We start from the raw sequence: 14,645 nt of genomic DNA, 5'->3' as shown, positions 1-14,645 counted from the left end.
GTTGCTCATTAATGTTTGACCTTGTTTTCAGTCCATTCTGAAGGAGAAATGCATTTACAGTTTGTTTTGAAAGGGTTCTGAAACAGCACTCTGCTTTAGTTCTCATATGACTAGCGCAATGGTCATCTGGCACTCTCAAAGTTAAAGGCAAGCTTTTTGATGAGCAAGTCTTCTCAGCGTGAATCAGTCTTCTCAGTCCTGCTACTCGTCCGTGCCCTACATTCACATGGAGACTCATCCGATCTCACACTCAGGTTTGGAAGTCAGTGTGTTCCTTCTAGTTTCTGTGACTGCGGAGTCATTGTACCCCATTGTACTCCCCAAAGCGGAGTCATTGTACCCCATTGTACAACAACACTCCCCAGCGGGCAGTTCTATCCGGTGCTCTGGGCCAGAGAACTCAGAACCAAACCCCCTATTGAGCTCATTATGCAACTCGCAGAAATGACTGCCACTGTAGGTGCAATAAAAGATGCTTTTACAGGTTTGTAGTTTCCTTTGTAGTTAATCCAGATTTGTACAGTAAAAATTCCTGCCACTTAATTGGTTAAGATGTTAAATCTAAGTTGTCCTTCTGACCCAGGATAAGATCATCTGCGAAGTGAATCTGTGATGAAACCAGGGCTTCATTTCCATGTTGCCTGGTTTGCATCACTTTGCCACTTTGCAGCCCACTGATCTACACAGGCTTTCTTCAGTAGTAGTTGTAAATGTGTTTCGTCGACTAGAGTTTTGCACTGGCCGCACATGAATGAGATGGGTTACGTTGGGAAGTTATGCAAGTGGACAGCTTCCAGACAGTGCATGTATGTGATGGGTGTGAGTGATTTAGTGCCACCCACCCAGGGTTCTGTTTCTGTAACGTAACCTGCAGAGCCCTGACCATTACATCACTGCCAGTTCCAGGAAGATGGATAACATCTGTCAGCGTAGCGACTGAATCTCTCCTTATTTGTCCCCAGACTTTGGCGTCAGTGCCTTCTTAGCCACAGGGGGTGACATCACCAGAAACAAGGTGCGAAAGACATTTGTGGGAACCCCCTGTTGGATGGCCCCAGAGGTGATGGAGCAGGTAGGTGTCCAAGAAATTTCCCAGCATGCCTTTCGGGCAACTACAAGAAGGCAGTGCCAACTTCAATCCCATGTAACCTTTGGAACTTTGTCATGCAGTACTTCTAATATTGTTGACTCTGTATGGGTTTTTGCTTGTGTTGTATTGTACCTCACTTGTAAGTCGCTTTGGATCAAAGCGTCTGCAAAATGAATAAATGTAATGTAAATGTAATGTAACCAGAGCATTTTACTGAAATGAAATTCTTGGATGTTGTAAAGTACCTGAGGTGATCCATGGGAAATTTCTTTTGTTGGATTACACAGCATTTGTAAATCTTCATTGTAGGGTACTTGTGTGTTTTGCACATCAAGCTGACCACCTCATTTTTATTTTCAATTTCAATTTTTTTTTAAATGCATTTTAACTGTCTGTATGCTGGAATTCAAATTATTATATATACATGTGAAATCATAATTGTTAGATAACTGGCAAATAAATCCAAAATGGTGTTAGGCAAGAGTGACATCCCCTCTGAAATGCCCCTCAGCTGTGGTCTTGGAGGGTTATGTTCCAGAAGCTTCTCCAACTCTCTTTAAACCCTTCAGGACCATGGTTGAATAGCCGTACTCTGCATGAAGTTCAGTGTGTTACAATATAATGTCCTGCGTCTGCTAAAGGAGCATTCCAAGAAAATCAGTTGATATGTAGTATGAAATAATTTTTTGCAGTTTAAGAAGTAGTTGTAATGGAACTGAAAAGTAGATGTATTGTGCAACTTTGGAAACACATTATCTTGAGTTTGTAATAAACCCTGTAAGTCTGCTTCACCGATTGGCCGCCCCCCAGGGCAGCAGGACTGCTGGCTTGCTGTGGGCCTGCGGTTGCATCCTGCCAAGACTACTGTCTCCAGCTGTGGATTTTTGCAGGCTGTGTCTGAATTGTAACATCTGTCCTGCATTTCTGATCTCCTCATCCCATTGCCATACAGTACACATAACAAAAACGAGTTCGTAATTCTCTGTATGAGGCTGCTTTCACAAACATCCCCTGCTGACAGTCTCTGCAAGGCCTAGGGTAATATTTCATTCATGCAGTAATGCAAATTTAAACAATCATTTAACGAGTCGGTAGGTCTGGCAATCATAACGTTTGCAGACATGGCATCTGTGTTTTTGATACATTCTCCACAACAGCAGACAAACCGGATGACAGGAGTGCCACTTCATGATTTTGGATTGTCATTTTGTGAGGGAGCCTGTTTTCACCAGGCGAGCTTGACCTGGTGTCTTAAATCAGAATTAGCAGAACACCTTTCATCTAAATTAGTACAGAATAGCTATGAGTTTAAGCTCAGCAAACATTTAATCATATTTCATTGCCACAATGAACATTTTAGAGAGAGTCAACTTGGAACTTGTGTAGTTAAAGTTGAAGTTACAACTTGGAGTTGACATCCCTCAGGTTTTTCCGGTAATGTTTGAACTGCAACGAATTTGCAGTTCAAAGGTCGTTTAATCCCCACATTTTGCATCAGTGTAAATTGATTCAGCCTTGATGCAGATAACTTTGCATTACCTTATACCTTATAGAGTACCATTTGAATGGAAAGGCATTATTATGTTGTGAACTAGACCCGTCTCTCTGTTAAGGTCCGGGGTTATGACTTCAAAGCGGATATCTGGAGTTTTGGAATTACAGCAATCGAGCTGGCAACTGGAGCTGCCCCCTATCACAAATACCCCCCCATGAAGGTGAGTCCTGGGGGGGGTGGGGGGGGGTTTCTGGGAGGATGAGCCAGTTAAAAAGACCATGGCCTGGGTGCTTAGCAGTTAGATGCAAAATTTGAACTCATGCAAATGGCATTCATTTTGACTCAGATGTCAGGAATCTGCTGTAGAGTGATTTTACAGGAGGTTTCAGGTAGCCAGGTGTTTCAGGTAAAGGGCCATGCCTAAGGAGATTTGGCTGGGTTGCAGGTGCTCATGCTGACCCTGCAGAATGACCCGCCTTGCCTGGAGACCGGCGTCACCGACAAAGAGATGGTGAAGAAGTATGGCAAGTCCTTCAGGAAGATGATCTCCCTTTGCCTGCAGAAGGACCCTGAGAAAAGGTGACACGCCTCACACACACACAGAGCAAGCGCATAGACACCATTACACAGGACACGTGCATGTGTGCACGCACTCACATACACACAAACACAAATGCAGACATACAGTGGCAGTCCCTTATCCAAGTTGTAGGAACAACAAATAATAACTTGACTTGTAGTTGATCAATTGGAATCAGAAATGGCTTATATGAAAGGCAAAGGCCTCTAGATGGTGCTTATTATACCAAAATAAAGTCTTGTATCATTCATTGAGTTTTCTCATTTAATTAGGACAGAAAGGTCAGATTTTGCTTGGACAAAAGTCTTGTCGCATACAAAAATAATGTATGGTAGAAATTATATTTTATTTTGAATACACAAACATGCTACAAGAACATCAGAACATAAAGTCATGGTGCCTTGGGAAAAAGAATTAATATCGTGTATGACTCCCATGAGCTTGGAGGACTGCATCCATACGTCTCGGCAATGAGTCAAATAACTTATTGATGAAGTCATCTGGAATAGCAAAGAAAGCAGTCTTGCAAGACTCCCAGAGTTCATCAAGATTCTTTGGTTTCATCTTCCAAGCCTCCTTCTTCATCTTACCCCAGACATGCTCAATAATGTTCATGTCTGGTGACTGGGCTGGCCAATCCTGGAGCACTTTCACCTTCTCTTCTTTCAGGAACTTTGATGTGGAGGCTGAAGTATGAGAAGGAGCGCCATCCTGCTGAAGAATTTGCCCTCTCTTGTGGTTTGGAATGTAATGGGCAGCAAGAATTTCTTGATACTTCAGGCTGTTGATGTTGCCTGTTTTCTGGGTGAATCTTGGGTCCATGCGGGTTCCAACAGGTCTTCTGCAGTATTTGCGGCGATTGGGATGCAGTTCAATGGATGATTCATCAGAAAAATCAACCTTCTGCCACTTTTCCACTGTCCATCCTTTCTCCAAGCTGTGGGCCTTGGCAAATGCAACACGGTTTTTTAGTTGTCTTCTGTTTAATGCTGGTTTGTGAGCACTAATTTGGCCATGGAGACCACTGCGTGAGAGAATTCGACAAACCTTTCTTGTAGATACAGGGGTTTCTGGTGACCAGTTCTCATGTGGCTCTGCTGCAGTTGAAAAAGGGCTGGCCCTGGACTGTCGAAGCAACAAACGGTCCTCTCGAACAGTTGTCTTACAGGGTCTGCCTGACCTGGGCTTGTCACGAACTTCACCAGTTTCTTCAAATCTTTTTCTTATCCTCTCCACTTGACGTTTGGATACATTGAAGATGTCTGCCACCTTAGCAGCAGACTTGGTCTTCAGGCTCTTGATGATCAGCACTTTGGTCTGTGGTTGAATCTTTGGCATGTTGTGAGAGGTCAGGTTACACTTCACATGAAGGTCTGGTGTGCTGGGGTTCTTTTTATACACACCTGGGAATGTGTTCATTATAGTATTTGTCACAGGTGAAGCTCTAATCTGTGATTGGTTGAATCATTTAAAGACGCGACAAGACTTTTGTCCAAGCAAAATCTGACCTTTCTGTCCTAATTAAATGAGAAAACTCAATGAATGATACAAGACATTATTTTGGTATAATGAGCATCATCTAGAGGCCTTTGCCTTTTATATAAGCCATTTCTGATTCCAATTGATCAACTACAAGTCAAGTTATTATTTGTTGTTCCTACAACTTGGATAAGCGACAAGACTTTTGTCAGGGACTGTACACCTGTGCATGAGACCCGTGGCTTTGGCAGTGTCAGCTGAGTCATCACCTCAGGGTGTTCTCTGAACTTAGTTTTTCCTCAGATTAAATTACTTAATTGCTGCCATTTTTCATTTTGGTCAAATTGGATTTTAAAATATTTGTCAGTCATTCAGAATACGTAAAGATAGAGATTTTGAATCCCCCTGTCTCACTTGTAGAACTTTCTTTTACAACAAAATTCAGGGGTCAGTCCTGTGTTGGAGTTGAGAAAGGCCTGCAGCATAGAGGGTCTCACTGGCCCCTGGGACACAGCATCTGCCCTTTATACATGGGGGAAGTAAAGTATCAGTGATACTGGAACAAAGCTGCACGCAAAGACATGGCAAGGCAGGCCAAGTGTGGAAGGTCCTTAATATGGCCATTCAGTGCACTTTAAGGTTTGCCCAACAGCCTGCACTTCCAGGCGCTCTTTGACAGGGATGGAGAGTAGATCATGAGAGGCTGATAGAGGGATGGACTGGTGACCAGTTTGCTGTGCATTCTGCTACCATTGGCACATATTTTATTTTTTCTGTTTAGGGTACAGTGTTGCCTAGTGCTGTTTTCAGGCACAAGTCTTGAAAGTGAGTTATTCCAAGCTTTTATTGTATAATACTTTTATCAGTGAACTTGTATATCAGGTTATTGATTATAGTCTCAGATCAAGCAGTGTAACAAAGCTCTCTGTATCGAAGGAAATGTACTGGGGTAATCTCTGTTAGGGGTTAACTTAGGGTTTCTTAGTCCAACTTTGGCTTGATGAGTTTCTTCTTTGATTGTGCGTTAATTTGTATGGAATATCAGAAGTGCTGCTCCACTGTTTAGCTGTAGTACCAGTCATTACATTACATTATATTACATTACTCGTTACATTACAAACTCACTGTGAGTTTGCTGTGTATTGATCTGGGGCTTGTAGAGCTGATGTGTTGTAAAGAGCATCTTCTTGAATGTCCCTGAAGATTTGTATTCCAAGTATGTTTTTCCTCTTGTCTTGTGATACTAGGGCTGCTTTGAACCTTCAGCTTTCTCTGTTCTAATATAGTAGGTCTTATTTTAAAGCTGGCATCAGCAATCCCTAGAATTAGTCAGCAAACTGATTTTGTTTTTGTATATGATGTTGACTATGTGCCTCTCTCACACATTAAACTGGGGTCCTTTTACATTTCAGACCAACCGCTGCAGAACTCCTAAAGCACAAATTCTTCACAAAAGCAAAGGTAAAACCTGCCTCACAGACACACACACACACACACCCCTACCCCTACCTTGTTCCAGATGAAATCTGAGCATGTGACTGTGACCACTGACCCTTGGCTCCCCACGGTGAGGTTAGGCAATTTAAGCAGTCCAGACCTGCCGGTTTCTATGGGAATGTCCCGTCTGGCTCTAATATATATTTAACCCAGCTGCAGACCAGGCCAGGCATTCCTCGCATTGTTCCAGCAGGGCTGCTATTGAAGAGCTGGGTACTGTAACAATGGCAGGATTAGCTGAACGACCACTCCAGCACTGTCCCTGCCTGACCGGCGGGAGCGCTCACTCAGCATTTCGGAAGGGCTTGGTCCCCATCTGTCCATTAGTGTCACTTTGGCCATCAGTAACACATGCACCTCCGCTCCATTGCCCCCCCCCCCCCCCCCCCCCACCATGAGATCAGATACTTTGTGCTGAAAAGGTCTAGCAAGGTCTGTAGTAGTGTTAGCTTGCACTTCTGTGGGCCCCCTCTAGGCTGCGCTAAGCCTTTACAAGGGATCTAGGACTTTGCTGTGTCCCATGCCTGCTAGCTTTTGTGCCCCTGTTTAATCTGATTATTTACTAAATTAGACATCCAGAGCACCCTGGCAAAGAGTGCTTCTGTTAATAACCTGAAACATAGCTCTGGCCCTTGAAATGCTGCCCATGAGCTGAGGGTCTCCCTGTGGGAGCTGCCGTGAGGGGGCTGCTGATCAGCATGCTGGAGTTAGAGAAGTGATAGATCATCAGCCATGGAGAAGTAATAAGTGCATGGGTCTTGTAGAGGGTGATAATACTGTTTTATGTATTGTGGGATATATTATGGTTGTCTTCTGTTACGTGTCTCTCACATGGAAAAAAATGCCAGGAGAGCTCAGAACTCACGTGCAAACATACTGCTGTGAAGAGCTGAATGGATCAGTGGCTGAATGTGCCTTTAGCTCTCAGGTGGTTTCTGCCTGATGAGTCTTCTGCCAGTGAGTCTGGATCAATATTCCTGTGGTTCCCTCCTTTACTTATGGTGGTGTTATTAATGGCTTCCTTTTAGGAATGCAAACGACATGCAATAATGTGAATACTTTGTTGTAGAAATAGCTTTTATGTTAATTGTCTTACTGGCTGGAAAGAAGAGCCTCTCTGATATGATTGAGGAGAGAGTTACTGTGATGCGAAGAGATTTTTCACTGTCTGTTGTGTTTCCTCTGACCTTTAGAACAATGAATATTTACAAGAAAAGCTGATCCAAAGGGCGCCGACAATAGGAGAACGATCCAAAAAGGTATGTTGGCACTCTTGTCACAAAAACCTCCCAGCACCTTGTGGAGACCCCCACTGCCACTTCCTACTGACTTCTACTTCTGCCCCAACTACCCCTCAAGGTAGACAGGAAACAAGGTTGTATTTTCTTGTAGTTTTTCCTTTGGAAGACTATCTTAGATAGCCTTAGGTAGCCTTATTCAAGGAATACTGATCACAAGATTTGTCTGAGTGTCCTTAAATGTTCTTGTAATTTGCCGTGGTTTATGGACAGTGGAGCTCATATCTCTCCTGGAATACACCGGATTGTTGACCAGTGAGGTCTTTCCTGCTGTATTTCCTGTTCTTGTCAGGCTGATAAATGGGTGCTGTACATGTTCGACAGATATTTATGGGTACTGCTCCCCAGACAGCTAGGTAGCTACAGTACAGAACGCAGAGTTAGCTCTAATCCATTCCAAAAGATTCAGGTTCTTATGTACCCCAGACAAGTCGGTGCTGGCAGTTAAGTTTTGCGCTGTGTATTTGGGTATGTGATGTGGTTTCGACTGACCCCTAGCTAAGTTTCTCGCCATGATATTTATTTTGAATGAGCAGAGACACAATAGAGTTACAGAAAACTTTTTTCGCTGTCCAGTATCCTTGTGTAAGTGTAAAAAAAAGAAAAAATTATGCCCTCTGTTCAAGTCCCTACGCAATCACCAGCTGTCTTATTTCCCATCGCCGTCACTGCTGACGGAGCCACGGTATTTAAAAATGGTCTCACGCAATGAGGTGTGCTGAAATAGCACACCTCATTATAATCCGCATTTCTCTCCATTCCGCCCTTCCGTCTCCGTAAGTGTCCCCTTGGATCTGTCTTGCATCTCCATACAGCCTCATTGGGTGTATAAGGGCCCACTACAGGTCCTTGCCCCCTCTGCAATGAGCCAGCGGCTCCGCCCCTGGTAATGATTCATGATTTTTGAGGTTAAGTTGATGAAAGTGCTGCTTGACCTTTTGAATCACCCTTAAGATGAATAGCACCAGGCTGGGGTGAATATTAAGCAGTTTGGTCTCAGATCTTCAGCGCGGGCCACGTTCTTCATGGCGTGTTCCTGTCAGGTCTGGAGAGGCATTTCCATTGGTTGAGGAGTGTGTGCCGTGAAAGCAGGAGCAGATGAATATTTGAAGAGTGCAGATGTGGGGTAGTGAGAAATGACGGTGCGTTCAGATGGAAACTGAAGGAAAAGGATTGGTGCTACACTCAGGCACCTCCTGCCTCTTACGCTGGCATTTCTGCTCATTCCCTAAAGTTAGCTGAACATGTCCCACAACTGTGAGTGAGGGTGCTAAAACACACAGTAGTTACAGATGTTGAATTTCTTATTAAAAACCAAGGAATAAGGTGAGAGGTTTAGTAATGGTTTGAATATGCATGATGGCAGTCTGCTTGTGTTAGGCAGGGCTGGCCCAAGCCTTTATGGGGCCCTAAGCAGAATTTGATACAGGGGCCCCCACCACCTTGGCGCCACCAATACTATTGACTATTGTCAATGCTTGATCATTTGCACGGACTGTAACCTAACGTTAGTCTGACTGACTGTGCTTGCATGATGGGCCGTAGCCAGGGCAAAATTTTAACTGCGGTCCAGAAGCATAAGTAGAGCGGGTTTATTTTATAGCTGTACATTTGTACTTTTTTCCCAGGAAAATTTGTAATCTAATAGGCTATTGTGTACCAAAAAGGCTAAACAAACACCCCTTCTTTCTTACCACCAACTGACTTTTAAGGCATTTTGAACCATTCCTGTAAAATCAGTAGGCTATTCTCCCTTCCCTTCATGTTTCTGTAATGGACATGAATGGGTTAAAAAAGACAGTGGCCCGCAGTGCCCGACGTTAGCTAGCCATTCTTAGCTAGCTAACCCTGAGTACTGTAAGTTAGTTGATATAGCAACATATAGTAACTCTGTTGGACCACATTGCACAGGTAACTTTAATTTTCAAAGCTGTCGAATTTTGAGGCTAGCCAGTGCTGTAAGATGAAATCACATTGACAAGAAGCAGAGTATCAGCCAATGCTGCGCTTGTGATTACTGATGAGGTTGTTATAGTTTGGTTAACATTACAAGCTAGCTAGCCATTTCAGAGACGTTTAACAGTGGCCTCACTGTTGCTTGGCAACAGAGCTATGTGCTGCCTGCTACCACTCTTTCTCCCACTCTTTCCTCGGCAAACACAGTTTTTATAAAACTTTTAGGCAGACAATTCCTGAATCATTTTTTTCAGTTAGTAAACTATACAATGCAGTATTATATTTAACGTTTGATGACAGTGAGCATTAGTTAGCAAGCCTAGCTAACTAGCTAGCTAACATGAGATTACATTACCTAACGCTAGCTAATTAGCTAACTAGCTTGATAACGTTTAGGTGATATAAAATGATACAAAATGTCATTCGGAAGCACGGTTGTCCCACAGGTAGTGAATGGACCGGTTCAGCTGATATGTGAGCATGGTAAATATGTAATGTTAATATTTACCTAGGGTGACCATATTTTGGTTTTCAAAAAAGAGGACACACTAGTTAGTAGACACTAAAATGTTACTCACTGCTGGTAGGCTCTCGTTGTTCTTATTCCTCCGACTATCAGATGTGACAGAAACATGGTCGCTTATCACTGAGGAATAAGTTCTAATTGGCTGAAATAAGTCTTATTTGGTGGATCGATACAACCATAGGGCCTACAGAGAATTCGCTCAGATTTGTTGACTGTTCTGCCTAGGCTATGCTCTAACATTAGTCTAATAGATGCGTCGGCAGGGGAATTTAAACACTTTCGTTCACAAAATAAAATCATGTTCATTCACACACACATATAATGCAAAACGTCAGCCTGAGGGGGAAAAAATTATATGGCCTCATAGCTGGCTAGGGGGTGCTTGCATCAAAATGCAGTTTTAACGTCCATTACAGTGCGCATGTGCATGAACGTGACACCAGCTCTGACAGAGGCAGCGGGAATTGATTAAACCAGTAGTATTAGCTAGCCAGCCCGATAACATAATACTGCGCTACGGTGGCCCTAAGCAGGTGCTTAGTTCGCTTATGCGTCAGGCCGGCCCTGGTGTTAGGTAATGGTAAATCACTACCATTGATAAGTGGGGCTTGGATATGGTTTGAGTAAGTGGTAAAGTAAAACCTTGTACTCTAATTATTTGTCTACTGTGTCTCTGTCTGTCTGTCTGCCCTTTTCTGTGCCTGCATGCATGCGTATGCGAGCATGTGTGTGTATCTGTGTGTTTGTCTGTGTGTACCTGTGTACTTGTGTGCATGTATGTATCCGTGTGTTTACCTCTGCGTGTGTGTATCTGCTCAGGTGCGCAGGGTTCCAGGCTCCAGCGGAAGGCTGCATAAGACGGAGGATGGCGAGTGGGAGTGGAGTGATGATGAGCTGGATGTGGAGAGCGAGGAGGGCAAGGCCGCAGTGGCAGCGCTGCGGGTGAGCCCTTGGACAGCAAACTAATGTAGTCTGAATTGCTAAGCTAACAGAAAGGCCCATGTCCATCCACACGGCGTTTGCTCTTATAAATGTGTTTGGACAAGCTCATTTATGTGGGCAGCCCTTATACTGAGAGTAAAGGCAAGGACACCTATGGATCTCTGAGCAGGGCAGGGCTAACATGAGATGGGGGAATAGCAGGGGCGGGGCTGCTGCAAACAGGACAGGGATCCTGCCATTTGGTCCTACAGTGGGCATTATCACAGACACTCCCAGACTCATAGACAGCAGGGCCTGCTGTTTCACATTACAAATACTGTTTATCTGTCACACCATCTCATAGCCACAAGAGGGCATCAGAGAGCAATGATTTATTCTCAGTAAAGCTGGATTTATGCAGTTGGCATAATGGCTTTAGGGTACGTGTTCTAACCACAAGGCCTTGGTTTGCAAAGCTCTAGCAGAAGAATGGTGCTTTGGAGAAACAATTTCCACTGATTTTTTGTTCTTTTCTGTTTTCAGTCACCCAGAGTGAAGGAGGGATCACAGAATTCAGAGGTGGGTTCTGAATGGAGGGTGTTGTGCTTTCTACTTTTAACAAAAAATAACATGATCAACAGGACAGTGCCACAAGAAGAAAGATAAAACATATTAATTTAGATTATATGACAAGGAAAAATACACATCCAGTCAGTTTTCACAAAAAACAACTTGCCTAGAACTTGTTATACTGTCTGTTACTAATTGTACATATCAGCTGTACAAGTGGTTAATACTGTATTTGCATTTCCATAATATTCTTCAGTCATTCAATTTTTGTGTCTGTTGTCTATTATCCTAGGTTTTTCCATCAACAGAGCCAAGTAGTCATCTTCAGCCTTCAGCCCAAGGCCCAGCCCACCTACCTCAGCCTGCCGGCCCAGCCCCCCCCCCAGCAAATCCTCCACCCGCTGCCCAGGCTGCAGCCCCGGCCCCAGACCCAGCCCCAGGCCCATCCACTGTGCAGGTACAGCATCCAACACCTCTACTCCCATCAGCATGTATTTGCACACGCACACACTTCCACTGAAGAGGCCCGGGGGGAGCCAGTCAGGACTGAATATCCACTCATTCTCCAATGGTGTGTCTCCACATTTACTTAAAGAACTCCAAACAGCCAAACAGGTCAAACAGCTAGCCAATCAGTTAGTCTACCTACCAGTCATCCAGTCACCTCGTTTTATTCTGCTTTTTCACAGCAGAATTGTCACAAAGTGATGTTCTGAGTGTGTTTTCCAGACAGGACTGAAAACCCAGAATAGCCAGGGCAAAAACTGGAAAATGCTTCCTTATTCCCAGGAAAAGGCAGTGGCAAGTCTCCTGGAGAACAGTGTGAAAGGAAGTGGACCATGGAATATAAACATGTTTCACAGCGTTGCCTCTATGGTCTTTACCGCGGAAATAACCAGACAGTCATCTGGGGCCACATGAATTATAGAGACACCTATTTCCTCTGCTCTGCGTAAATGGTAAATGTCTCTGGCTCTGTGCAGGCATGAGATGAGCACCAGGCTGTGTCACACAGGTGTGCTGTGATCCCCGGCACCAAACGTGCTTTCAGGGCAGGGAAATTAGATCGCTAATCCAGCTCTGAGCTCATTTCGCCAGGAGTAAACCTCTTGCCGGCCAAAGCCGATTTGGCCTCAGAATCCTAATTTTTGCAGAGCTGGCTGTTGCCAGTGGAGAGCCATGCCATGCCCTCCTCGAGTTTCACAGGCTGTTCCCCTCCTGCAGTCGCACTGAAAAGCCGATAAATGCTGGCAGGAGATCTGCTGTTAAAGGGGCTGATATTCGCAAAAGCACCCTGCCGAAGAGACCAACCCCATTTTTGAAAGATTTATTTAGGTTAACGGTCTGAAACGGGCCAAACTTTGGGACAGCCCAGGGAGAGAGGTAGTCATCAATCCTGCTTGTATAACTTGTATTGGGTGCGTCTAAGGTCAGATTTTGAATCTTTGGAGTCGGGTACTGTTATGGAGTCCAAGGTAACTTATTCCCTGTAACATAGTCCTTCTAGTCTGAATTATCTTGCTGATTTGTGGCCTGGTCAAGTGAAAATCCATTACATAGTCATAGACTACCCCATTCATTCAGCCTAGAGTTGCTTGAATCTCAGTGTGTGATTAAGGTTTATATTAATATTCATGAGTTGGAGGGTTTTTGATGATGATGAATCAGACACACCTCTCTGATTGTCCTCAGTTGTAATGTTGCATTTTTTGTCATAACAGGCCCCGGCTGCTGTCCCTGCGTATGACGCCACCAAGTCTCCCATTAGCTTGGTATTAAGGTTGAGGTATGTATGTACTGTATTTATTTGTGGGCAATTGAAGGTCCTCTCTGTTTTCGTTGGTCTCCATTAATCACAGATAGAGGTGTTTTGGTTGACTGCCTTTGTACTGATTCCTGGGTGTCAGAGTACCTGTCTGTTTTCTGGACTTGAGATTGTGTGGCTACCTTTGAAATTTTTCTTTTTCTTTTTTTTAGCTTGGAGATGGTATGGAATCAGCCTGCTGTAGCCACAAACACATCTATTTTATGTTACATTGCATTATATTATTTGCATGCAGCAGATTCTCTTTTTCAGAGTGACTTATGTAGGTTACAATTTAACATGTTATCCATATATACAGCTGGATTTTTACTGAGGCAATTGTGGGTTAACAAGGTACAACAGCAGTGTCCCAGAAGGGAATTGAACCGGCAACCTTTTGGTTACGAGATTGTTACCTCTATGCTGTACTGCCACGTTTAATTAAGCAATAAATTCTGCTTACTTTCAGACAGGGCTCAGGGTGTAGCTGCATGTTATGGTGAGCTGTGTATACCATATAAGGTTATTCCACACCTTATGACAAACACTGATGTTTATCAGCGTATAAGCAGGTCACATCACATGATTTATGTAGGGGTCACTGCTCCTTGTTGGAAATGGGAACAGTCTTCAAATTCCTACATCTTTTGATACTTTAATCTTTTATCTCATAAATTTTAAGTAAGTAAGCAAATAAATAAACAAATAAGCAAATAAATAAATAAGTAAGCAAGTAAATAAATAAAATGAAAATAAAAAATAAATCAAAATGAGTCTTTTTGTGCATGCTGAGAAAAGGAGTTTGTTCTCAGCTTGAATTTCTCCAGTCTCTTAATCACACCAGTACTGTGGCAGATCATTGTCACATACTCTGTGTTTTTCCAGTAGGAATGGAATTGTTTTATTTAGAGATGCACTGATTTATCGGCCGTACATCGGTATCGGCCATACATCGGTATCGGCCGATATTTGCCTTGTTGACTGCCATCGGCCTATTGACAAATAAGATGACATTCACTTGCCAATGTATATCTGTTGTGTCACATCAATTTTGCGCTGGCCAAATGTTGTGTTGGTTATTTGTGGTCTGACTTGGACAACAGTAGCCTACCCAGCTACAGATTCTGAGAAGATCCAATAGGTGGTACTATAATTAGCCTTATTCACATGGCGGCCATTTTGCTCTTACGTCACGCTCGGGGTGGGAGCAGGGTAACTCTTCAGTCAGGATCTATGGCAAAGTGGACCAAAAGTTTGACGTGTGTCTGTATCTACCTTTTGAAGAAGTAAAAAGGTAAAACAGATACAGTTGCTGGATTTAAAGTTATATCCACTAATGCCGTGTTTCCCAACCCTGCTCCTGGAGGCACACTGTCCTGCATATCTTCTATGTATCCTTCCTGCTTGACTAAATCAGGTGTGCTCAGCT

At 43.6% G+C, this 14,645-nt stretch overlaps 1 protein-coding gene across 1 annotated transcript in view; it reads left to right on the top strand.

Annotated features, from left to right (window-relative positions):
* Window positions 1-14,645, top strand: part of LOC118771141 (serine/threonine-protein kinase OSR1-like) — a 135,955-nt gene that overhangs the window by 112,501 nt on the left and 8,809 nt on the right. The window contains exons 6-14 of the mRNA XM_036519032.1: window positions 963-1,072; window positions 2,704-2,805; window positions 3,031-3,164; window positions 6,057-6,105; window positions 7,335-7,400; window positions 10,741-10,863; window positions 11,386-11,421; window positions 11,705-11,863; window positions 13,134-13,198. Coding sequence (XP_036374925.1) covers window positions 963-1,072; window positions 2,704-2,805; window positions 3,031-3,164; window positions 6,057-6,105; window positions 7,335-7,400; window positions 10,741-10,863; window positions 11,386-11,421; window positions 11,705-11,863; window positions 13,134-13,198 — 844 coding nt within the window. The remainder of the gene's footprint in view (window positions 1-962; window positions 1,073-2,703; window positions 2,806-3,030; window positions 3,165-6,056; window positions 6,106-7,334; window positions 7,401-10,740; window positions 10,864-11,385; window positions 11,422-11,704; window positions 11,864-13,133; window positions 13,199-14,645) is intronic.

This window comes from Megalops cyprinoides, chromosome 24, assembly GCF_013368585.1.
Source record: "Megalops cyprinoides isolate fMegCyp1 chromosome 24, fMegCyp1.pri, whole genome shotgun sequence".
Lineage (NCBI taxonomy): Eukaryota > Metazoa > Chordata > Actinopteri > Elopiformes > Megalopidae > Megalops > Megalops cyprinoides.
Note: the sequence above shows the minus strand (reverse complement) of the source record. Positions and strands in the feature narration are given on the sequence as shown.